Source organism: Nerophis lumbriciformis, linkage group LG13 (assembly GCF_033978685.3).
Source record: "Nerophis lumbriciformis linkage group LG13, RoL_Nlum_v2.1, whole genome shotgun sequence".
Classification (NCBI taxonomy): domain Eukaryota; kingdom Metazoa; phylum Chordata; class Actinopteri; order Syngnathiformes; family Syngnathidae; genus Nerophis; species Nerophis lumbriciformis.
Genome location: NC_084560.2, coordinates 38,397,773 through 38,424,388, shown reverse-complemented (window position 1 = coordinate 38,424,388; position 26,616 = coordinate 38,397,773). Strand labels below are relative to the sequence as shown.

Here is a 26,616-nt window from a genome sequence, read left to right as displayed (position 1 = left end):
ATATGTAATCCTCCATGTTAAAAGTGCAAGCGAGAGGAAAAAATAAACGATCGCTGCTAAAGCTGTTGCTGCTTGTTGTCACTTCTTCTGCAGCCGAGTAGACGCAAGAAGGATCACTAGCGCCCTCGACCACCAGGAGGCGGGAGTCATTTAATGACTCATATTTGACACACGCAGCTACGGTATATTAATAAAACATAGCTGCTTACTGTTCTTTTTAGCATATTCAATAGCTTGGACCTTAACTCCTACTGAATAGCTCTTAATCTTCTTCCCTTTATGCAATTTCGAATTATTGAAATCAGCCTCCTCCATTTTGAAAATGATGACAGGTGAAGGACGAGTTTGACCCGGCAGAAATTCTAGGCATATGCTAATTATTTTGCGATACAAGTTTGACCCGGCGGTAATGCTAAGCATGCGCTAATTATTTTGCGAAACGAGTTTGAACCGGCAGTAATTCTAGGCAGGCGCATACTATATACCCGGCGGCAATTCAAGGAAATACGGTATTCACAATCCCTATATCAATCAATCAATTTTGTTTAACCAGGTAAAGACTCATTGACATTAAAATTCACTTTTCAAGAGCGACCTGACAAAGAGGGGGACACAAAGTTGCAATAACTTCTGATAATAATTACAACTAGGGCTGCAACTAACGATTAATTTGATAATCGATTAAGCTGTCGATTATTATTTCGATTATTAATCGGATAAAAGAGACAAACTACATTTCTATCCTTTCCAGTATTTTATTGAAGAAAAAAACAGCATACTGGCACCATACTTATTTTGATTAGTGTTTCTCAGCTGTTTGTACATGTTGCAGTTTATAAATAAAGGTTTATAAAAATAAAAATTGCCTCTGCGCATAGCATAGATCCAACGAATCGATGACTAAATTAATCGCCAACTATTTTTATAATCGATTTAATCGATTAGTTGTTGCAGCCCTAATTACAACAAACAAATAAATTAAAAATAACAGCGATCCTGTTCTGTTTCCCTGTAATGTTTGTCTGATCTTGAATAGGATTGTGCTGAAAATTTAAATTTCCCCTCTGGGATTAATAGAGTAATTCTGATTCTGATAATAATTACCACAAAAAAACAGCGATCCTGTTCTGTCTCCCTGTAATGTTTGTCTGATCTTGAATGGGATTGTGCTGAAAATTTTAATTTCCCCACGGGGATTAATAGAGTATTTCTGATTCTGATAATAATTACAACAAGACAATACAACAGAACAACAGCAGTCATACCACAACAGGTCAAAAATAATTTAAAACGATTAAGTAATAATTCAATTTAAAAGCAAGTACGTTGCCCAAGAACACGTCTTTCTCTTTTTATGCATTCTAGGTTGTAAAATATCGTGCTTTGTAACTAACTAGTTTATGCTGCTATGTTGTCATATTCGAGTCGGTGAGCTGCTGCATCGCCTCTGAGTCAAATGTTAATTTTAGATGATCAATCGTGCCTCTCACCTGGAGAGTAGAAGGGCGTGGTCATTAACCGAGAAATTGTAAACTTTAACATTCAATTTAGACTCAGATATTACGAGAAAAACATGAAAACACACTTGTTTGCGGCACCTTATTTTAACCCTTCCTGGGGATTACAATTAATTCTTAATCTAAACGGGAAGATATGAACATTCGATCAGTCAACATCCCAGTGGGAACAGGAATGGTGATCGTTTTATTATGTTCATAGTTTGTGTATCTTGCTGAGCACTTAACAATACGGCTACATGATGCTTAGTGTTTCATTAAAGCTAGATCTGTTTAGCACACATTTTAAAATTTGCAGCTCATCCTCTTTATATTAGGGCTCAAAATGGAAGGTTTTGTGCCATCATTTGTCCCAAAGTAATCTCTGTTCTCTTTCATTAGGTCTGTCATGATTAGTAATGTTGTTATTGAAGGGAAAAGCGAACTTTGTGTAATTATTCCGCCACCGTATGCTTAAAATGACCGAAATATGTAAATATTACATGTTACGAATGTACCTGTTACAGCATCTATTCGATGATGGAGGTTTTTGGATGTTTTTTAGAGCGCTTTACAGGTGGAATAGAGTGACTTTTGCTAGCATATTTAGAATGCATTACAAAAAAAAGGGAAAACGTGTTCTTGGCTTACATAATGATTGTGAATGATAGGCCAATAAAATGCAGTTCCCCTTTAAAGAGGCTATTTACAATTTGCTTAGTTATATATATTTTTAAACCAAAATATAACAAAAACACAACCAAATAGCTTGTTTGTTGGCATTACTGTTTTAACAGAATATAGATATTTTTAAAGCAACAATTTTCCCCCCACATTTGATTAAAAAAAATCCTCAGCCTGAGGAATTTGGCTGGTGTTCAGGCTTGCAGTGTTGAGGGGAAAAAGGCAGTGCAAAGCAAAAAGCCAAGTGAAAAGCATTGCAGCTTTTCGCACAACTTGTTTTAAGTTGCAACAATCGCAAAAAATCCATTAACTTAAAACTTTGACAAATTTTGGCAATTACAAACGGATGCAATGTTGTTGGGGAAAAAAGCCACAAACCAATGCAACATTTGAAGCACCTTTTTTCTAGTTGTTTTAGGCTTTTCGGCTTCAGTGATCACAAAAAAAAGTCCCACAAATTTAAAACATTGTTGTAGGGATGTAATGATATAAAAAATTCATATTACGGTTATTGTGACCAAAATTACCGCAGTTATAACTATTATCACAGTATAGTATGTGCTCAAAAATACTTTTACACACACACTGAAATCTTTTAACCAAGTTTTACCTAATGTACCGAATTTTTCGGGCTAAAGTGTGCACCAGTATTTAAGCCGCACCCACTTAATTTTAGAAGAAATAAATATTTTTACATATATTGGCCGCACCAGACTATTAGCCTTAGATACAAACCGGTATGAAAGCTTTTGTAAATGTTTATTTACACACCTAATTGTTTCCAAATATTTTTTTGTCACATGACAGTACAATAGCTGATCATAAAAAAATTCAAAAAAGCACATAGGTTGGTCAATCTGCTTCACTTGCAGTTTGTGACATCACGCGAGTTCACCCCCCGTTGTTTGCTATTTTTAATTATTTTTTTTACCTTAGTTATCATTTTTACTGTTTTATTTTTTTGCATGTTTTTGAAAATAAAAGCATCCAACCATCGCAATAAAAAAAGGTTGTTTAGCGATGAGGCATAATAGGATGCAAGAAATCCCACAAAATCTGGAGACGACTGAATTATTAGGATATACTGGACATTTTCCCATATACCACAATTGATTTTTTTGTATTCATTTCTTTGCAGTATGACCCTTTCGCGGAGCATCGGCCACAGAAGATCGCAGAGCGGGAGGACGAATACAAAGGTCGACGCATGCAGATGATCATCTCGCCGGAGCGTCTGGACCCCTTTGCAGATGGTAAATTTTGCCGTATTCTCCCCTCCTGTCGTTATTATACGGACCCTTTGTATTATTTCCTCACTTTTCATGGTTTTGCTATGTATGACCACATGGTAGCTGTTCAACCCTTCGACCACAATGCAGTTTGATGCCTCCCAGACTTCATGCCTTTTCTGTGGTCAATCCTATGTCCTTGTCTATTGTCTGATAGTTTTTCCTTTGCCACAAACATCAGGGTTTTGGTGGGGGCGGGGGAGAGTTGCATTGTGCAGAAAAGCTAAACTCCTAGTAGGATTACCATGCTTTTGAATAGGAGAGGCGGTTAGGTGTCGGAATCGGGTAGTTCGCCCTAACGAGACGTGGGTCGCAGATGGGTTGCGTGTGTGAGTCGAAGGGTTAACAATCCCACGTGACCGTAAGGCTAAATTGTGCAGCGCTATGATGTATACACGCCCGACAAGTCAATATTAGGTAGCTAGTCCAAGCTTAAATGAAACACAAAGACTGTAGACTCTCCCAGCTCCTAGGTCTTCTCGATAGCTGTACTCCCAGGAAGACTCAGCATAGAACAATATTTTAATCATAACGTTACGCAACATATAACAAGCATAGGGCACAAGCAACGACATATGGGCATTTGAGCAACGACAGATGGGCATTTGACATTTGCTAACTTTGCCCGCTTGTATTAATAATTGTGCTATTTGTAATAGCCTGGTCAACTCCAACAAGCTAATCTAATTTTTCCAACAATTGTGTCGCAATAAAAGAATGGGAGGATTTGTACCCAAATGTTCCGAACATCTATTTTCATGCGTACATGCAGCTAAATTTCACATAATTATTCAGTCAGCGATTCTGCCGGTTGTACCCAAATATTGCACTTACATTAGCCTTAATTGTTTCAAATGTATCTCCATTTACTAGATAACAACTCAACCAACAGCTGTTCTGCCCATCCCTATTAGCAATGGACACTGATATTATTGATAAGAGGAAGCTAGTTTTCCCAACAAAAATAACGTCAGGTGGCTAATTTGTAGCCTGCATGTAGCGACAGCGGTGTGTACTTTTGTTGTCACAGAAATATATCAATATTTTTATTTTACAAAGGCTCTGTAAAATAGAAATATGTTATCAAGAACATTGTGTGCCGCCATACCACACGCCCATACTAACTGTCCTTAATTTCTCTCCTACAGCAGTACTGCTTTGCCAGTCCTGTACTGCACTCTGTTAAGGGCGCAGCAACTCATCCTGTGTAGGTTATGGGGGACACAGTGCATAGTTTTTTTTTTTGTCAGGGTCCACATGCTAGTTACTCTGAAGGGAATCTGCTCAGCTAGACGTACTCTTGATTCCCAAGAAAAGACCCTTTAATTTATTTATTTTTCTGTAATATTTGGCTTGGAAACAGCCTTACTTCCAGATCAACCTTAAGTTGCATAATGTTTTGTGGGTTGTCCCCCGAGAAGATATTTTCTTATTTTTTGCAATTTTTTTGAGTGCCATATATATCAATGCAACACAGGTGGTATACTGTTGTGTGTAAGTTCAAACCCTTTTCCAAAGTGTTACTAATGGTAAAGAGCAATTTTCTAGGCTGCTTTTCTGCCGGTTGAAGTCTGACTGCAGATGGACCCTTGGCACTGAAAGTGTACGTATTCTGAAGAGCACAGCCCAGGACCTCCTGCATCAGTGATGGCTATAACATCTATATCCACTTAAAACAAAACAGCACCACAAACCTAAGCTCTTCTCTCCATGTATCTGCTTGTTTATGTCTTCATGATGCTATGTCTATGTAAGAGAGGAAGAAATATGTAGATTTCAATGTAATGTTTTTTGTGTGTGAATCAGCAGTTGTTTTTTTTAACACACAGCAACATAATTTGTAAAAAGAAAGTAAGGGTTAGCTGGCTGTGTTTGTGCTTGGTGTGAAGAGCAAAGTGTTCCCTGACAACGTGCACTGATGACTGTCCTCTGTCCTTCTTGGTGCTCTTTCGCGCAGGAGGCAAAACGCCAGACCCCAAGCTGCAGGTCAGGTCGTACATGGACGTCATGAGGGAGCAGAACCTGTCCAAGGAGGAGGTGAGAGGAAGAAGCCTGTTTGCTTTGTAGCGTGTTGGCTGACGGGTGTCTTTAATGCCTGCAGAGAGAGATCCGGCTGCAGATGGTAGAGAAGGCCAAGTCAGGCGACCTGAAAGCTGTCAACGGGTTGGCCGCCAGCCAAGCTGCCGCTAAACGCAAGCGTCGCTGGGACCAGACAGCTGACCAAACACCCACCAATTCCACCCCCAAAAAGATGTCCAGCTGGGACCAGGCTGATGCCGGTTCTGAGGTTTTTTTTCTTTCTTGAATTAACCCACCACATAAGCATTACAGTGGAACCTCAATTTGCCAACCTTATTTGTTCTTAATTGGTATACTGAGGTAAATTTTTACATAAGAAATAAAGCATGAATAATAGTTTCCAGCTAGCGCTGGGCGATATGGCTGAAAACTGTATCGCAATATATGTTTTTTTATATTGGTCCATATCAATAATTATTGATATTTTTTATGATCTATGGAAATGTGGACCAGGATAAAAAAGTTTTCTTCAAACGTATCCTATCAAGGCAGAAAGTAAATGAAATATCAATACAAGCATGGAACACAATCAGTCAATGTAAACACATTCTAAACTTACAATAAACACTTAATAACCTCAAGGTTGTAAAAAAGAAAGAAAAAAAGAAATATGTAAGAAATGCCTAATAAAGTGTAACACAATAGTGCAAAATGTAAACTTAGAGAAACCTGAAAAGAACAAGTATTTGCAGATTTAGTGCCACAAAGTAATGTAATGCAATAATTATTAAAATATTACAGGACCAAATTATTATCTTTAAATATAGCACATTTGTTAGGTTATTTATTTTCAGATTATACAGTCCTGCACTTTAGTTCCTAGCTGTTTCCGTACATCCGAATAGGGAACGGACGTGTATTGATAAGAAAAGATAAGCGCTGGGAAGGACTACGGTATGTTTTGGGGGAAAAATCCCCAAAATGGACAGCAAGATGGTGCAACCAAAAGTGATGGTTGATACTGATACGCGATTGGTTGTTTAGCTTGCCCCTCCCATTTCACGACCACTTCCTGTTTGGCGAGCTTACCAGGCTGCGAGTGTCTTTGTTTATGCAGCCAACCAAGCTTTATTTTTCCCGTTTTTTTCGGACCAAATTTTTATCAAATGTTTTAACGAACACGTTTTATTTTGATATGATTAAATGTCTATTGTGATATATAGTGATAGTGTTTTATCAGCTCAGCCCTAGTTCCAGCCTCAACAAAAGTCCCTATTTTAGTTAACGTTGATACGTTACCAATTGCTGGTACCTGGGAATCGAGACCAGAACTCAACCGTACCGATTTTCTGTGCTTAAGTGTGTATTACGGTAATTGTTGGATAATAAAAAAATATTGTTACATTTAAAATGTGCTGATTATAACTGTGCTGTCCAAATTTACTATTACATTTGAGTCTTACTTGTTACGCAGTTGTATTTCCAAGACATTAGATGGCAGTACTGTATAGGCGACCTATGGTATGTTGTCTAACTAGGAAGTAGTTATGTTGGGCCCCACAAAGTTTTTATACTGTAAGTAGTGTGCTTATTACATGTACATCAAGGCACATTTTAATGCAGTCTGTGATTTGTAAGTTTGTACAGTGAGTGGTTCGTAAATCGAGGTATTACTGTATATTAATGTAATTTAGGAGAATCCCACACTAGTGAGTTATTAATGAATTGTTGTATTGATATTTTGTAAATCTTCCAGACCCCAGGACACACTCCCGCACACACACCATCCAACAGCCATTGGGACGAAACCCCCGGCCGACCCAAAGGCAGCGAGACCCCCGGCGCCACCCCCAGCACCCGCATGTGGGACCCCACCCCAAGCCACACACCGGCCGGCGCCGCTACTCCCGGAAGGGACACTCCCGGCCATGCCACACCCGGCCACGGAGGAGCCACGGGAAGCGTCCGCAAGAACCGCTGGGACGAAACTCCAAAGACAGAGAGGGAGACCCCCGGACACGGGAGTGGCTGGGCCGAAACACCACGCACAGACAGGGGGGACGAGTCTGTAGGGGAGACCCCTACGCCGGGGGCCAGCAAGAGGAAATCCCGTTGGGATGAAACCCCAGCTAGTCAGATGGGCTCCTCGACTCCACTGCTGACCCCTGGAAAGACCCCGATAGGAACGCCTGCCATGAACATGGCCACCCCAACACCAGGTAGGAACACCTTACTGTCTATTGTCCTAATCCGCCCTCTGTGATAAACAAGCCACATCATAATGTTTTGTCCAGGTCACCTGATGAACATGACTCCAGAGCAGCTGCAGGCCTGGAGGTGGGAGCGGGAGATCGACGAGAGAAACCGGCCCCTCACAGATGATGAGCTCGATGCCATGTTTCCCGAAGGATACAAGGTCAGCACACCATTCCATCTTCTTCCGCGTTACGTTTTCCAAGTCTTTTACGATCCTGTTTCATCTGCTCGCTCTGTGCAGGTCTTGCCTCCACCAGCTGGCTACGTACCCATACGCACACCGGCCCGCAAGCTAGCCGCCACCCCCACACCCATCGGCGGCATGACGGGCTTCCACATGCAAATAGAGGACCGCACCACCAAGCAGATGAACGACCAACCCTCTGGGAACCTCCCCTTCCTCAAACCCGACGACATCCAGTATTTTGACAAACTGCTGGTCAGCATCAAAGCCGCGTAACCGAAAAAAAAAATCAGCCAACTGCCTTTACTGAACATGTCTGAATGTGTGTTTGTCTCAGGTTGAAGTGGATGAATCCACTTTGAGTCCTGAAGAACAGAAGGAAAGGAAGATCATGAAGCTGCTGTTGAAGATTAAAAATGGAACCCCGCCCATGAGAAAGGTTGGTACCTTGCTTTGTGCATTCCCACATTTTGTACCATGTGAGGACATAATGACTAGACAAAACACACGTGCTAATTTTACTTACCTTAGATGCTAGAAGCTTAGCTCTGGATGCTGCAGTATTTTACCCAACAGTAGGAATGGGCGATATGATCTCAAATCTATATCGGGATATGTTTTGCAGCCTCCTGCACTAACAATACATATCACATTATATTATTTGACATGTACAGTATATGCTAATAGAATCATTTTTAAAATAGTTTACAACAATTATTAATTTGGATACTGACGTCTGAAATTTTATGCATATTGCACCTGTTCTAGTTTTATCATTTTGTCAGAACTATTACTATCTAGTTGGTATTTTATTGTTAATATCTGGTTACTTATCAATTGTCAATTTTTCAGACACAGCTCGAATGTGTCATCGACATGTATTATGCATTGTAATATAACGATGGTATTAAAAATTCTTATTGTCGGCAACCCTACACAAAAATATTTTTTCCCCATACTCCTCTTGGATAAAATATGTCTTCTAGTGGGCATGTATTTTTCTGGATGACGTAGAAAGTGTATATGTGCAAGGTCAACACCCAGCACTCCGCCTGTACTTGGCATCACTGTGAATGATTCTTGCTAAACCAAACCGCGGCTCCCATTGTGGTCCGCCTCAAATCTTCTGCTGGATATAGCAGACAAAACATCCTGTTGAGAAAATGTTGTTTCCTTGTGGTGTAAACCGTTGTTATTCATGTTTGTAGGCGGCCCTGCGTCAAATCACAGATAAAGCTCGCGAGTTTGGGGCAGGACCACTTTTCAACCAGATCCTGCCACTGCTCATGTCCCCCACCCTCGAGGACCAAGAGCGCCATCTGCTGGTTAAAGTTATCGACCGCATCCTCTACAAACTGGATGACTTGGTTCGACCCTACGTACACAAGGTAACCCCCACTTCCCTTCTACAGCCTTTTTAATCCTTCGATTGGACTTGCAAAAGTGATCAACTACCTGTTCTGTGTTTAGATCCTGGTGGTGATCGAGCCCCTGCTGATTGACGAGGACTACTACGCCCGAGTAGAAGGCAGAGAGATCATTTCCAACTTGGCCAAGGTACTTTGAAGCATGCTTCAAGGTTTTTTTTCTGCCTGCGACCCATTGCAGCCTGTTCGACCAGTCTGTGGTCAGAGCAGACCGAGTCGTTGGCTAGATTAACACCAGGACGAGAGTAGACAGGCTTGACAACGTTTTGTCTGTTTTCACCCCAAACCTGGTGACAGTCATGTTTTTACACACAGATCAATGAGTAACTATTATGCAAACACGCCCACATAACCAAAATTCCTCTCTTCCCAGGCTGCCGGCTTGGCAACGATGATCTCCACCATGCGACCCGACATCGACAACATGGACGAGTACGTCAGGAACACAACCGCCAGAGCCTTTGCCGTGGTCGCGTCCGCCCTGGGCATTCCCTCCCTGCTGCCCTTCCTCAAAGCCGTCTGCAAGAGCAAGAAGTCCTGGCAGGCCCGGCACACGGGCATCAAAATTGTGCAGCAGATCGCCATTCTCATGGGCTGCGCCATCCTTCCTCACCTCCGCAGCTTGGTGGAGATCATCGAGCACGGTCGGTCACGTGCAAGATTGTCACCGTCGCGCTGCTTTCGCTGTTGATATGTGCCAACTCTGACAAGTGCTTTGGTTTCCGTGCTGCAGGTCTGGTGGATGAGCAGCAGAAGGTGAGGACCATCAGTGCCCTGGCCATCGCCGCTCTGGCTGAAGCCGCCACACCGTACGGTATCGAATCCTTCGACTCGGTGCTCAAGCCCCTCTGGAAGGGTATCAGACAGCACAGAGGAAAGGTGAGCATAGTTCTAAAAGTAAAAACATGCAAGATCACCATCCAGCACAAAGCCTTCATGTGGCTACAGTGTGAATATTTGCTTGCTAGAGTGTCTCCTCGTTGGGGCTGCTGCTGTCAGTAGAGGTCATTAAAAATGGCCACCAATACTCTACTGGCAGCTTCAGACAACACTCATCACAAAATAGTTTAACCATCGCAGAAGTTGTATGAAGAGTTTGCGTTTTCTTGACTACAGGGTTTGGCCGCCTTCCTCAAAGCTATCGGTTACCTCATCCCACTGATGGATGCCGAGTACGCCAACTACTACACCAGGGAAGTGATGCTGATCCTCATCAGAGAGTTCCAGTCCCCTGATGAGGAGATGAAGAAGATTGTGCTCAAGGTAGGGGAGGATCCCACCAACATTAAAGACCACCACCGCGGCTAATTCTCGCCTGTTCTACCTCTAAGTGGTGGCATCAGGGCTTGTATGCCGCTAGATAAACTTCCAACACGAGAGCTAGCAGAGCTGACACATTTCTTCTCTGTTCTCAACCTGCACTTGTTGGAGACACACAAAATCTGCATAGTACCTCCCATCACCACCCTACCCCCACCATTTGACCAACACCTTCTGCTTTGTCTCACAGGTGGTGAAGCAGTGCTGTGGCACTGACGGTGTGGAAGCTAACTACATCAAGACAGAGATCCTGCCACCCTTCTTCAAGCACTTCTGGCAGCACAGGATGGCCCTGGACAGACGCAACTATAGACAGGTCAGCACTCGCACAAACCACAAAAAATGTCTCAAAACAAATACTCTCATACAGTTATTTGTTTATTTTTGACCGCCATAGAAAGATAAAGTCCATGTTATTGTTATTTAGGTTTGGTGTTTTTGACCTCCCTCACAAACAGGCATGTGAATGTCTGCGAAAACACGCATTTCAAAAATGTATTTTTCGCGTCAAAATATCACTTCTGTGTTTTTTTAAATAAAATATAAATAAATAAATAAGATTTAAACAAAATTTGTTGAACGCTCGCCTCAGTCGCAGGTACTTGCTAATTCTCTTGCCTAAATGCCACACTGAGTTGCAGGACAGGGAGACGATCAGGGGCGCCAAAACAAGCTCGCTAGTTAGCATAGTTAGCCTCATCTGGCTAGCTTACTTGTTGTCGCCTGTGTTCGCTCTCCGAGCCACAACACTGACTGCTTTCTTCTTGGATGATTACAATCCGAACACTGTTAGTTCAGAACCAGTTGTAGTTCAAGAGAGTTTATTACCGCATTTTTCGGAGTATAAGTCGCTCCGGAGTATAAGTCGCACCAGCCGAAAATGCATAATAAAGAAGGAAAAAACATATATAAGTCGCACTGGAGTATAAGTCGCATTTTTGGGGGAAATTTATTTGATAAAACTCAACACTAAGAATAGACATTTGAAAGGCAATTTAAAATAAATAAAGAATAGTGAACAACAGACTGAATAAGTGCACGTTATATGAGGCATAAATAACCAACTGAGAACGTGCCTGGTATGTTAACGTAACATATTATGGTAAGAGTCATTCAAATAACTATAACATATAGAACATGCTATACGTTTACCAAACAATCTGTCCTAATCGCTAAATCCCATAAAATCTTATACGTCTAGTCTCTTATGTGAATGAGCTAAATAATATTATTTGGTATTTTACGGTAATGTGTTAATAATTTCACACATAAGTCGCTCCTGAGTATAAGTCGCACCCCGGCCAAACTATGAAAAAAACTGCGACATATAGTCTGAAAAATGCGGTAGTAGCCCAGGGAAAAGGTATATTTTTGACAGGACGGATGTAAGCAAAGGTCCCAATACAGGACGTATATTACCTTAGGGGGCGTAGCTACAGACGTTGCCAAGTGGGAAACGTTTTTTGAGTTCTTTGCATACATGTTATATAATTTTACTTTACATTTTCATTAATAATAATGTTAGTAAATGTTCTACTTTAAAAAACAAAAACATTTGTGGTACATTACATGGGACATGTAAGTGTCAAAAAGACAGCCAAAAGAGGTTGGTTGGAGAGAATAAATTTAAAGGTAAAACATTGTGTAGAAATGCACCCAATCGCAGGAAATTAAGTCTTGTTTTTCAAAATGTTCTTTTGGGGCTTGGGTGGCAGCTTTTCATGCCAATAAAAATGATCCTTTTTTTTTTCTCAAAGGGTGCTCACATGCCTGTAAACACATTATAATGGGATGGTGTGTGTATAGCTTCTCATTCCAACTGTGTACAGTAGTTGGATTCATAACTGCTTTATTAAAACACCACATGCCTTAGCAGTCTTGGTAGTGCACAGAATTGCATCTGTTCATCAATATAGTGGTTAGCGTTGCGCGATATAAATGATATACATTTAGCTGACGAAAGCGCTTTTAATATCATGGATATCTCTTGATAATGGATGTTCATGAGTCATGACACATTCTAATTTGGGAACAAATGTGCCCTCAACGCACTGTAGCGTTTTCCCACTAGTGGCTAACTTCCTTCCACAGTGCAAAGCCACTTCGAAGTTGGCAATCATTGCCTTCATGGCTGCAAATAAACTGTTTTTACAAGTGTTATCCCTGGAGGACAAGGAATGGCTAAACTACACAATACACTATAAGAGGATATGCTAACCGCTAAATGCTAGAGCTCTTAAATGTAAACAAAGGTGGGCTAATCGATACAAATATCAACAGTCACGACACCAAGTATAGTCAATCAATCAATGTTTATTTATATAGCCCTAAATCACAAGTGTCTCAAAGGGCTGCACAAGCCACAACGACGTCCGCGGTACAGAGCCCACATAAGGGAAAGGAAAAACTCACAACCCCAAAGGGACGTCGATGTGAATGACTATGACAAACCTTGGAGAGGACTGCATATATGGGTGACCCCCCACCCCTCTAGGGGAGACCGGATGCAATGGACGTCGAGTGGGTCTGACATAATAGTTAAAAGTTAAAGTACCAATGATTGTCACACACACACTAGTTGTGGCGAGATTATTCTCTGCATTTGACCCATCACCCTTGATCACCCCCTGGGAGGTGAGGGGAGCAGTGGGCAGCAGCGGTGGCTGCGCCCGGGAATCATTTTGGTAATTTAACCCCCAATTCCAACCCTTGATGCTGAGTGCCAAGCAGGGAGGTAATGGGTCCCATTTTTTTATAGTCTTTGGTATGACTCGGCCGGGATTTGAACTCCCAACCTACCGATCTCAGGACGGACACTCTAACCACTAACTAATGTGAAAGTCCAGTCCATAGTAGATCTAACATAATAGTGAGAGTCCAGTCCATAGTGGGGCCAGCAGGAGACCATCTCGAGCGAAGACGTATAGTATCATTATATGGACAATATTACAGTGGTTAGATACATTTTTCTCATCAAAATATAATTTTGCTGTTTTTTTTTGCAAACTCAGAAAGAGTTCCTGAGCACAGGACTTTAAGGGCAAAATGACAACTTAGATCAGAGCCATTAGTAGGACATCGTTTTTATATTTAATTGATATTGTTACACTGCCATCTTGTATTTTTTTCTGATTATAATTGCGATCAAAAATTGAATAATTTAATGATATTGAAAATTTGAAGTATTAGAATTGGTATGACCAATACTGCCCCTGGAAGGACTTGGTATTGGATCCATACCCACATTTGTGCTAGGACCTTCTATCTACGACCTTCTATCTAGCATATTTCTCTCTAGGATGTTCTATCTAGGAAGACATTTGACCATTGCTAGCAGTGGAACTCTAACATGGAAATGCTTTCAACAGTTGGTGGACACCACCGTGGAGCTGGCCAACAAGGTAGGAGCGGCTGAAATCATTTCTCGCATTGTCGACGACCTGAAAGACGAGGCGGAGCAGTACCGTAAGATGGTGATGGAGACCATCGAGAAAATCATGGGCAACCTGGGAGCGGCTGACATCGACCACAAGCTGGAGGAGCAGCTGATCGACGGCATCCTGTACGCCTTCCAGGAACAGACGACAGAGGTGAACGAGACGACGGCCACGCATCTACTGCCATATTAAGAGTGAACTTACCAAATCCGCTTTTTTTTCCCCCCTCTGCAGGATTCCGTGATGCTCAACGGTTTCGGCACGGTAGTCAACGCACTTGGCAAGCGCGTCAAGCCCTACCTGCCTCAGATCTGCGGTACGGTGCTGTGGCGTCTCAACAACAAGTCGGCCAAAGTGCGTCAACAGGCCGCCGACCTGATCTCTCGCACCGCCGTGGTCATGAAGACGTGTCAGGAGGTACGCATCGCCTGCATGCACTCCTACTTCCAAACGGTCCGTCGTTGTAGCGTCTCTTTTTTGTGTGCCTCTGCAGGAGAAACTGATGGGTCACTTGGGTGTGGTGCTTTACGAGTACCTGGGAGAAGAGTACCCTGAAGTGCTGGGTAGCATCCTGGGTGCACTGAAGGCCATTGTCAATGTCATCGGTAAGTCACCGTCACAAAATAGTAGGGCTGTGAATCTTTGAGCACCACACGATTCGAATCGATTCAATTCTTGGGGAGTATGCATTCGATTCTGAATCGATTCTCGATTCAAAGTTAATACTATTTAATAACATTGGTGCCAGTTCTATGATTAACTACAGTCCTCCATAAAATAGACAGCTCTGATACATTTCTATATTCCTTTAGTGAAGTGAAGTGAATTATATTTATATAGCGCTTTTTCTCTAGCGACTCAAAGCGCTTTACATAGTGAAGACCCAATATCTAAGTTACATTTTTTTTTAAACCAGTGTGGGTGGCACTGGGAGCAGGTGAGTAAAGTGTCTTGCCCAAGGACACAACGGCAGTGACTAGGATGGCGGAAGCGGGGATCGAACCTGCAACCCTCAGGTTGATGGCACGGCCGCTCTACCAACCGAGCTATACCGCCCACTTTAAAAATGTGTTCAATAAAATTCTACCCAAATATTTAATTAAGTGGCTGGACAGGACATATTTTGGGACAGGGGTGTCAAACTCATTTTAGCTCAGAGCCGCATGGGGGAAAACCTGTGCACTTGACATCCAAATCACTGCCGTTGTGTCCTTGGGCAGGACACTTTACCCTTGCCCCCAGTGCCTCTCACACTGGTGAATGAATGATGAATGATAGGTGGTGGCCGGAGGGGCCGTAGGCGCAAACTGGCAGCCACGCTTCCATCAGTCTACCCCAGGGCAGCTGTGGCTACGAAAGTAGCTTACCACCACCAGGTGTGAATGAATGATGGGTTCTCACTTCTCTGTGAAGCGCTTTGAGTGTCTAGAAAAGCGCTATATAAATCTAATCCATTATTATTTTTATTAAAACTAAAAAACAAAGACAACTTCATATTGTTTTCTTTGTTTTACTTAGAAAATAGAACACATTTTGAAAATATTACAATAAAAATATAGAAAAAAATACTGGCAGCATGAAGGCAAGAAGAAGATTAATGAATGTCTTTAACTGAATAAATTTACACATGCATAAAAAAAAAGTTTTGTATTATTTTTTTTAATAAATTAGTGTTTATGACAACCTTTTTCCAAAGCACAATATAGAATGTGAGATATAACAGGATAATGCCTACATTTATAATTTGTTTTCAAAACGGTTACAAAAAAGCGGGACTCCAAACATTTCCTATGGGGCCCCATTTTTATGACTTGATGGGGTCCCTGGGATCCCATTTTGATAATTCCTAGCGCCAACACTGTATGGAGTATTGGTGCGTGCAAAACAGCAGCAGGCGGCTGTGGCCTACGGGCCGGTTCTAATACCAATCAAATATCATAGATACTTCATTTGTGGGCCGGATCTGGCCCGCGGGCCTAGACTTTGACACAGAGGGCAAAATTTAAACAAATATTTTCTTTGAACCGATTTTTGTTATTTTAATTAATTAAGAATCGTTACAAATAAGAATCTCCATTCATTCAGAGAAAAAAAAAGTTTTCTTTTGACACCCCTACAAAAATGTTGCCTACATGGATTTTTGTAAACATTTCCCTCTTGCTCCCAGGTATGCACAAGATGACCCCGCCCATCAAAGACCTGCTTCCTCGTTTGACCCCCATCTTGAAGAACAGACACGAGAAAGTGCAGGAGAACTGCATCGACTTGGTGGGCAGGATAGCAGACAGGTCAGCAACCTGGAAAGATTCCTTTTGATTCTGTGTTTGGGCACACTTGATCATCAAACCCTTTTTTTCTCCTATGATTATTCCAGAGGTGCGGAGTACGTGTCGGCCCGGGAATGGATGAGGATTTGTTTTGAACTGCTGGAGCTTCTCAAGGCCCACAAAAAAGCCATCCGCAGAGCAACTGTCAACACGTTTGGTTACATTGCTAAGGCTATTGGGTGAGTTTGTAATTGCCTTTCACTTTGTAAATATTAGTCAAAAATTTTTAAATAAAATATATATAGTATTACTCTAAAAAAACCTCACACAAGTGATGACAGTGTAATGACTTCCAGCCAATCATAGAAACCAGATAAAAGCCACAAGTGCCATAAGTGTGTTGAGGAAACTGAAATCTGTGTGTTGTCACACTTGAAAATAAGGGGGAGAAAATGGCTCTTAGCAGGGGTGTCCCGATAAAACTTTTTTACTTCCCATGTTATACCGAAATTGGAGCCTTCAGTATTGGCCAATACCGATATTAATACGATATAATATCAGCACGTCTAAAAGATTGATCAGGTGAAATTACTCGGAGAACAATGGTTGGTATGAAATCACTCGATGCAGTAAGTTGATTGATGCGAACACGTTTGTTACTGGATACTTTCTGATACACTTCTGTCTAGAAGACTTTGTATGTGTAAGTAATGTGCAACTATAATTATTTGATTCTTGTTTATATGTGCTGTTTTAGACTGCAATAGTGTTCAATTATCATGTCTAGGTGTGTTTAGCTGTTGTGTAGCTGCAAGCTCCTAGTAGCCAATAGCGTACATTGTTTACGTTTTGTAAATGACTTGACTGAAATAGAAGAAAATATCCACCTTGTGTGCTTACATTTAGATTTTAACTGGCTGCAAGTTAATATCATCCGATGCTTGTTTTTTTGCTGATATTGAACCGATATCAATATCGATTCAGGACACCCCTAGCTCTTAAAATGTAAAAAAACAAAAAAAACAGCAAAAGGGCAAAATTTTCCTCATCTTTGTATGGCTGGAATTTTGGATAGTTATCCTCATTGACATAATTGTCCCAAATGTGCTTTCTGTGCAAAAGTAGAGATGTCCGATAATGGCTTTTTTACCGATATTATATTGTAGCGTCCCGGAAGAGTTAGTACTGCAAGGGATTCTGGGTATTTTTTCTGTTGTGTTTATGTTGTGTTACGGTGCAGATGTTCTCCCGAAATGTGTTTGTCATTTTTGTTTGGTGTGGGTTCACAGTGTGGCACATATTTGTAACAGTGGTAAAGATGTTTATACGGCCACCCTCAGTGTGACCTGTATGGCTGTTGACCAAGTATGTCTTGCATCAATTCGTAATGAGTAAAGCCGGTAGATATGTGACTGGGATGGCATGCACGTAAAGGAAGTGCCTTAAAGGTTTATTGTCTCTCTCTACCTCTCCCTACCCTACGTCAGTGTACACAGCGGCGTTTAAAAACGTCATACATTTTACTTTTAAAAACCGATACCGATAATTTCCTATATTACATTTTAAAGCATTTATCGGCCGATATCGGCAGCCCGATATTATCGGACATCCCTATGCAAAACGCTTAAAAATATTTGTCGCTTCAAGTGCTTAGAGAGTCAGTCATCGCGGAGCCGCTTATTGATGACGAAGAAACACAGACGCTCAGGTTAAACTCAGAAGTGCGGTTTTAAAACTGTTTTAAAAAATCCTTTAAATCAGGGGTCTGCAACTCGCAGCTCTGGAGCCTCATGCGGCTCTATAATGCGTCCGCCGTGGCTCCCTTTGGCTTTGAACAAAATGTCAACAAATAATGGCTCCTAAATTTATTCAATTTTATTTAGTTGGTTTATTTTAATTTTACAGTTATTTTGGAGAGTTCTGGGATCTTGTCATATGAAAATAAAACATTTTAATATATTGTCGATCGCAATGTACATCACAGCCCCTATGCTACCAAGCAATTGTATTGTTTTTAATGGTCAACCGGTAAGCTAGAAATGGACGGCTCAAAAAAGAGAAACATTTTATTTATTAAGGCTTCATTGATGACGAGGTTGTTGTTTCCCCTTTTTAGTCAAATTAAAAATGCCGCAGTTTAAGCCTTCATTATATTGGAGCAAGTAGATTCAAGCAAGTAATTCATTAATAAGGTGGGGAGCAGTGTATTTTATTCTAATGTTCAAAATACTTTGGTGATTTGCTTCGTTATACCGAGAAATAAAATTTGAGTTGTTTTTTTGTCAAGAGTTTGATTTCATAAAGCACAAGTGTAACAAAAGTAAAAGTGGTGTTATATTCATTTTAGGAATCGAACAGAGTTTGCGGCTCTCGGAGGGTTTTGGGGGAAATGGGCTCAAATGGCTCTTTGTATGGTTTAAATGGTGTAAATAAGAAAAACCAGAGGTAATGAATGCCCTTTTTGATTTTCTCAGTTTTGTCAAAAAACATTTTTTTAAGTTGGTTGAAAAAAAGATGCACATAGCGCTGGTTTGATTGCATAGGGAGGGGGAACACAACACTGCCACCAAGTGGCCAACAGATGCAGAGGTGCGCGTTAAGGGTTTGAAACTCCCAACATTTAAAGGTTATGCCAGTGGTTCTCAAACTTTTTTTGTCATCCCCCACTTTGGACAAGGGGGAGTTTTCAAGCCCCACCTGCCCCCATCGCCCCAACAGAGCGCTAATGCCAAGCTTTAACATTTTCAAATTTATTGAACATCAAGTTGTATACATTCGAACTCAATAACATAAAATAACATTAAGTTCAATAATAAATAAAATAACTGTGCAGCTGTGGTATAACTTGCATCAAGTTCAATAATAAATAAAATAACTTCCATCAAGTTCAATAATAAATAAAACAAAAGTGTTATAACTTGCATCAAGTTCAATAATAAATCAAAAAAAGTGTTATAACTTGCATCACGTTCAATAATAAAAAAAAAAAACTGTTATAACTTGCATCAAGTTCAATAATAAATCAAAAAAAGTGATATAACTTGCATCATGTTCAATAATAAATAAAAAAAGTGTTATAACTTGCATCAAGTTCAATAATAAATCAAATAAAAGTGTTATAACTTGCATCAAGTTCAATAATAAATCAAAAAAAGTGTTATAACTTGCATCAAGTTCAATAATAAATCAAAAAGTGTTAACTTGCATCACGTTCAATAATAAATCAAAAAAAGTGTTATAACTTGCATCAAGTTCAATAATAAATCAAATAACTTGCATCAAGTTCAATAATAAATCAAAAAAAGTGTTATAACTTGCATCAAGTTCAATAATAAATAAAACAAGTGTTATAACTTGCATCAAGTTCAATAATAAAAAAAAGTGTTATAACTTGCATCAAGTTCAATAATAAATCAAATAAAAGTGTTATAACTTGCATCAAGTTCAATAATAAATCCAATAACTTGCATCAAGTTCAATAATAAATCAAAAAAAGTGTTATAACTTGCATCAAGTTCAATAATAAATCAAAAAAAGTGTTATAACTTGCATCAAGCTCAATAATAAATAAAACAAAAGTGTTAGAACTTGCATCAAGTTCAATAATAAATCAAAAAAAGTGTTATAACTTGCATTAAGTTCAATAATAAATCAAATAACTTGCATCAAGTTCAATAATAAATACAATAAAAGTGCCACTTTGCAATCTTTGCAACAACAAAAAAAGGAGGAGCTATGCATTTGGCAAGACAGGGCAAGTGACAGCACTTTGCCCCAGGAGAGCCACCTTGCTTCACTGTGAAACAGCACGGCTGTATGATCAGCTCCCATTTCCTCACACAGTGCAGAGAACAGTCGCGCTTTCAGTGGTCGTGTTTTGATCAAATTTACCGCGCTCACAACATCTGTTAAAACCTCATTGAGTTCGGGGCTGAGCTGCCTTGACGCGAGTGCTTCCCGGTGAATGACACAGTGTGTGCCCGTCAGATTTTTGTTTCTCTGCAGGCGCTGGCTCTGGCTCGACGACCTTTGAGGTGTGAGTCACAAATGTATATATTTGTGTAATTGTGATCCACACATTAGCCTGCTACCCATCCGCTCGAAAGTTTGTTCCGCTTAGCCCCGCCCCCATTAGTTACTGTTGCTATGTCTGTCAAACTTTCGCTCCTACCGAGAAATATAAAGCCTACAGTAAAAATAAGTACCGGTAATTTCCATTTATTTATATAGCGGATTTCACAGACAGAATCACAAAGTGATTTACAGTGTGTATAGAAAATGAAAGCATAGTAAAAAAAATAATCTAAGAATATAATAATTTAAAAAAAAATTAAAAGTGAAATTTCCTCCCGTTCCTCACGCCCCACCTGTCATGTCTCTATTCCCCACCAGTGGGGCGCGCCCCACACTTTGAGAAACGCTGGGTTATGCCTTCCATATGCCACCGGTGAATAGGACAATAAAGGTTAATAATGGTCGCCTTGTCTTTTCCAGCCCCCACGATGTCTTAGCCACGCTGCTCAACAACCTGAAGGTGCAGGAGCGGCAGAACCGCGTGTGCACCACGGTGGCCATCGCCATCGTGGCAGAGACGTGTTCGCCCTTCACCGTCCTGCCAGCGCTCATGAACGAGTACCGCGTGCCCGAGCTCAACGTGCAGAACGGGGTGCTCAAGTCGCTGTCCTTCCTGTTTGAGTACATCGGCGAGATGGGCAAGGACTACATCTACGCCGTCACGCCGCTGCTGGAGGACGCGCTCATGGACAGGTGAGCCGCGCCGCCTTTCAGCCGTCCATTTTGAAAGGGACCTTTGCTTAACCCGTATTGCCGTGTGGTGCCACAGAGACCTGGTCCATAGGCAGACGGCCAGCGCCGTGGTCCAGCACATGTCCCTCGGCGTCTACGGCTTCGGCTGCGAGGACTCCCTCAACCACCTGCTGAACTACGTGTGGCCCAACGTGTTTGAGACGTCACCGCACGTCATCCAGGCCGTCATGGGCGCCCTGGAGGGGCTCAGGGTCGCCATCGGGCCGTGCCGCATGCTGCAATACTGCCTACAGGTGAGACGCCAACAATCTTTCAAAAGGGCTGAACCTCAACAAAAAAAGTACCGTATTTTTCGGAGTATAAGTCGCTCCGGAGTATAAGTCGCACCGGCCGAAAATGCATAATAAAGAAGGAAAAAAACATATACCGGTAAGTCGCACTGGAGTATAAGTTGCATTTTTGGGGGAAATTTATTTGATAAAAGCCAACACCAAGAATATACATTTGAAAGGAAATTTAAAATAAATAAAGAATAGTGAACAACAGGCTGAATAAGTGTACGTTATATGAGGCATAAATAGCCAACTGGTATGTTAACGTAACATATTATGGTAAGAGTCATTCAAATAACTATAACATATAGAACATGCTATACGTTTACCAAACAATCTGTCACTCCTAATCGCTAAATCCCATGAAATCTTATACGTCTAGTCCAGTGGTTCTTAACCTTGTTGGCGGTACCGAACCCCACCAGTTTCATATGCGCATTCACCGAACCCTTCTTTAGTGAAAAATAAAATGTTTTTTTTTTTTTTTCATTCAAGAAAAAGTCATGTTTTTTTTACTGGTGCACAAAATGAACTGTGCTTTGAACAAAACCAACACAGTGCATGAACTCACAACAAATTACACACATTACCATGAATTGATTAACGTGGACCCCGACTTAAACAAGTTGAAAAACTTATTCGGGTGTTACCATTTAGTGGTCAATTGTACGGAATATGTACTGTACTGTGTAAACTGTACTGTTTCATATAATGTATTCTCTTCCTTTGCAATCTGCTAGTAAAAGTTTCAATCGATCAATCTAACAACCTGCAAATCAGATGGAAAATTAGAGGGAACATTGTTTGGGGGTATCCATAATACGCCGATAGGGAGAAGTTTTTATTTACACCATAAGTCGGATGTGTCTTTACCTCTGTGGCGGAGGCTCCGCCGAACCCCTGAGGCCGACTCACCGAGCCCCTAGGGTTCGATCGAACCCAGGTTAAGAACCACTGGTCTAGTCTCTTACGTGAATGAGCTAAATAATAATATTTGATATTTTACGGTAATGTGTTAATAATTTCACACATAAGTCGCTCCGGAGTATAAGTCGCACCCCTGGCCAAACTATGGGAAAAAACTGCGACTTATAGTCCGAAAAATACGGTACCTATTCTCTATTGAGACAATTTTACAGAACCAGAAGTAAACCAAGACTTGGAGTTCAAATTGAATCACAAGGGATGGCAAAGAGGACATTTGTAATGATAATCATTGTTACCTAATAGTGAATCGTTTGCATACACAGAAAAGCCGACGCTAACATAAGTAACAATAAAGGAGAAGCGTGTGACTCCGGATTTCCACTCAATCCGAGACGGCCGCGGCAATCCCCACCGCCGTTCGCGCAGCGAAATAGCGTGGACTTTTACAAGATCTCGCAAATCTGTGCATAATCACGTGATAAGGGAAGTAGTAATAAAGTGAACCACTAAACGTTTACTTTGTCCTGCCTTGATAAAGCACTTTATTTTTTGCGGCGAGCGTGTCACATCAACCAGTCTTCTACTTTCCCGGTCACCGTGTCAGCTGGCTCCTATATCCCCATTTAGCTGCCCGGGATATGCCTGTACATTATTCTTTAATTTTGAACCTCCAGAATCAGCATGTCCTCATCCATTTGTGTCAACAAGATGAAAAAAACCTTTGACAAGTTGACTTCATGTCCGTCGCTGCCCATTAGGACCTTTCAAATTGTAAAATAAAATTGTATTATTTTGAAAATATACTTTATTTAGTTTTTCTGCATAACTTCCTGTCCAACACGGGCATATTTTAGCTAATTTGAACGGATTTGCTGCGTAGAAGCTCTGTATATGTAGCGCTGGAATGCGGAACAAAAACTGCATGTCGGTGACGTTACTCAGTTGGTGGAAACTGACACATTGACTTGAATAAAAACATAGAGCAAAGGTGCAGATCTGGCCCGTCACATCATTTTATATGGCCCGTGAACGCCTAGGAAAATACGCATCAAGGAAGTACCTTATATTTTTGTACTAAATGTATTTGTTCTTTCCATTTTGACCCAAAAAAAAATATATGCACTGCATGAAATTGCATGCCTTTTTAAATGTTAATATTATCATTATTTCCACACATTTTTATTTGTTAAAATACAATAAATATTTCAATATCTGCTTGACTTATGGTTTCAAAGCAAGTTATCCATCAAATTCTACACTGTAAAAAGGACAATAGATATTACGTTAAAATTACAATGTTTTTTTTATAACATATTCAATTAAAAACTGTAAATTGAGAAAAATGATACCACTGCTTGTACTATAAAATGGTGTCGACTACGTTGCCTTTTTTTTTTTTACTGTAAAATCTACGGTTGTTGTTACTGTAGATGGAAAAATGGTACCACAGTTATTTTACGATAACAAACGGGCAGCCCAGTTACCAGATTTAAAATATAAAAATTAAAAATAGCAGTGGTACTGTTTTTCTTTTTACAGTATTATGTTGAACATCCATTGTCTACCGCTTGTCCCTTTTGGGGTCGCGGGGGGTGCTCGAGCCTATCTCAGCTGCATTCGGGCGCAAGGCGGGTTACACCCTGGTCAAGTCGCCACCTCATCGCAGGGCCAACACAGTTGAACAAACTACCTTAAATTTTACAGTAAGATTCTGGCAACTAAGCTGCCAGTATTTTACAGTAAAGTAACTGCGGTACCATTTTAAAATGGTATATAAACAGTGGGTACAGTTTTCTATCTACTGTAATATAATGTTTAAAAATAATCTGTAGATTTTGCATTAAAAAATGGTGACCTGAATTTTAATGTGAAATATACAGATTTTTTTTTAAATTTTTTTTACAGTGTATGTAAAAAATATATTTGATAATAAAATGCATAAGCAAATTCGTAAATGATTCACTGTTAAATGCGGCCCTCTGATGGCAGCCATGACTGCGATGTGGCCCTCAATGAAAACGAGTTTGACACTCCTGACGTAGAGAGTCCGCCGATCCGCGACCATTTCGGATTCAGTGGAAATTCGGGGTAAATCCAGCCTATTTATGGATTATGAGTCAAAAGCGCCTTCAGTAGTGTTTAAAAAAAAATGTATTATGTCCCCAGGGTCTGTTCCACCCAGCCAGGAAGGTGCGAGATGTTTACTGGAAGATCTACAACTCCATCTACATCGGCTCGCAGGACGCCCTCATCGCTCACTACCCTCAAGTGTACAACGACGAGAAGAACATGTACGTCCGCTACGAGCTGGACTATGTCTTGTAAATACTCCTTCCCTTCGCGTTTTCTTGGTTCTTTGTTTCGTTCCCCCAGCAGATGCGTGATGTCCACAGTGAGCAGTAAAAGTAGGTGCAGTCCCACTAAAAGAACAATCTAGAGTCTGTACGTAATCAACACATCTCCTCTTTATTTCCTCCTCAATGCCAGAAACCAGTTGGAATTGTTTTAAATATTTGCATATTTCCCGTCTATCCATTCTGATTGGATGTTCCCTCATTTCACAGCTCTTATTATTAGGTTGTTGTTTTTATTTAACCGAATAAAAGGTTTGTGTACAGTTGCTTTCACATGCTTTACAAACTTATTGCACGCAATCCTCAACGAATCTCGCTTCCAGCTGCTCAGACATACAAACGTGAATGAAGAGCATGAGTGCTCTTTGGGTGGTCCTTTTACAGCAGGGTTTTTGACCATAGGGCCAGGGCCTACGGTTGGGAGGGTCGCAGAGGTAATCAGTTGTAGTACACTTTTCCACCACTTGTGGCAGTAATGATCAAACTGCTAAAGTCATAGACAGAGTTCACACTGCAGGATAGATCTTTTGAATGTAGTCGTTTACATGACAAAAAAATGTGATGTCACACGTGCTACAGTGTCTATGGAAGTAAACATGGCTCCCATTCTAGTAGCTCTTTAGTCCTGCCGCATTTGTGGCAATTTCAAGAATTTTGTGCAGGGAAAGTCAACATTTTCTGAACGGGAGTATTACGTATAAAAGATTAAGAAGGCGAGCGTTTTGGCTCTGGCAGTTTGTGGGACATTTGCTCCGATAAACGTGTGTGCAAGCAGTCCAAAACAAGTATGGTGAAACTTTGTCCTGAGTTCTTCAAATATTTTATTGTTGCAACTTTTCTGCTCACCTGCCAACTATTTATTTTTTGCATCTGTCTATTTTGAAGAAGAATTCTGACATGGCTTTTGAATGACGTACTAGTCGGACGAACACGACCGCAGCGTTCAGACGCCAGACAAATCGGATACGTATCCAATTTATATCCACATATTAAAGAGGCGGGCCGGGGTCGGATTTGAAAAAATCTGAATAATTGGAATTGATCTGCAGTGTGAACAAGGCCTTAGAGAAGTTTATAAGCACAAAAATTTGGACTAAAGTGGTGAAGCTGTATTTTCATTTGTACTTAAAAAATGTTTTGGCAGCTTAAGGAACATCAGTCTTTTCAATTAATTTGCAATGACATTTATACATTTTATTAGAATATATTTCAGCATTTGATTAGTATTTATTTCTGTAATATTTGTGATTAACACATGATTTCATATCATTTAACAAGGTTTGTCCTGTTAAATGTAAGTAGGTTAGATATTGTTTAATACAATTCAAATCAAAAGCATATTATTTGGTTATGGGGCCCTCTGTAGTGGGAAAGTTGGGTCATGTGGTCAAAAAGATTATGAACCCCTTTAGAGGATGACATCATCGCTTCCTTTAGCATCTCAATTTTGTCAGAGAATTTCAACATTTGTTTTTTGTAATACCTTTTTTTTGTTTGTTACAACTTTTTGTCTAAAAAATAAAAACTTTTTTTTTTTAAAGATGTCTTAAAGATGTTACTTTATCTAAGACTACAGTGGATTTGTCTGCATGAATGTATTACAGTACTGTTGGATGTTTTCGGAAAAAACAACTCCACACTAATCCATGTTTGGCACGTTTTAGCTCCTCGATATTTCTGAGTGATATCAAAATTTTAAGGAGGTCGTAATAAAAGTAAACAAGGTAGGAGTTGACCTTTCACATACTAATCATTTATTTCTAATAATTATATAACCATTAATAATTAATATATTTAAGTCTAATTATATAAATATAATGTATAATTCTAATGATTTATGTAACCCATATTTAAAAT

General features: G+C 40.5%; 1 protein-coding gene across 5 annotated transcripts in view; it reads left to right on the top strand.

Moving 5' to 3' along the window:
- The window catches only part of sf3b1 (splicing factor 3b, subunit 1), a 28,421-nt gene extending 3,399 nt beyond the window's left edge, over nt 1-25,022 (top strand). Inside the window, exons 4-24 of one of the 5 annotated variants that reach the window (XM_061970843.2) lie at nt 3,319-3,433; nt 5,427-5,506; nt 5,571-5,756; nt 7,245-7,707; nt 7,783-7,904; nt 7,986-8,183; nt 8,266-8,367; nt 9,137-9,316; nt 9,399-9,485; nt 9,729-9,999; nt 10,089-10,234; nt 10,472-10,618; nt 10,866-10,991; nt 14,044-14,265; nt 14,347-14,529; nt 14,606-14,717; nt 16,280-16,400; nt 16,487-16,618; nt 20,874-21,146; nt 21,223-21,439; nt 24,572-25,022. In XM_061970843.2, coding sequence (XP_061826827.2) covers nt 3,319-3,433; nt 5,427-5,506; nt 5,571-5,756; nt 7,245-7,707; nt 7,783-7,904; nt 7,986-8,183; nt 8,266-8,367; nt 9,137-9,316; nt 9,399-9,485; nt 9,729-9,999; nt 10,089-10,234; nt 10,472-10,618; nt 10,866-10,991; nt 14,044-14,265; nt 14,347-14,529; nt 14,606-14,717; nt 16,280-16,400; nt 16,487-16,618; nt 20,874-21,146; nt 21,223-21,439; nt 24,572-24,730 — 3,642 coding nt within the window. In that variant the 3' untranslated portion in view covers nt 24,731-25,022. Of the gene's footprint in view, nt 1-3,318; nt 3,434-3,598; nt 5,507-5,570; nt 5,757-7,244; nt 7,708-7,782; nt 7,905-7,985; nt 8,184-8,265; nt 8,368-9,136; nt 9,317-9,398; nt 9,486-9,728; nt 10,000-10,088; nt 10,235-10,471; nt 10,619-10,865; nt 10,992-14,043; nt 14,266-14,346; nt 14,530-14,605; nt 14,718-16,279; nt 16,401-16,486; nt 16,619-20,873; nt 21,147-21,222; nt 21,440-24,571 lie in introns of those variants that run through there. The other 4 variants (XM_061970844.2, XR_009816438.2, XM_061970846.2 and 1 more) reach the window with 4 other exon arrangements.
- The last annotated feature ends 1,594 nt before the right edge of the window (nt 25,023-26,616 follow it).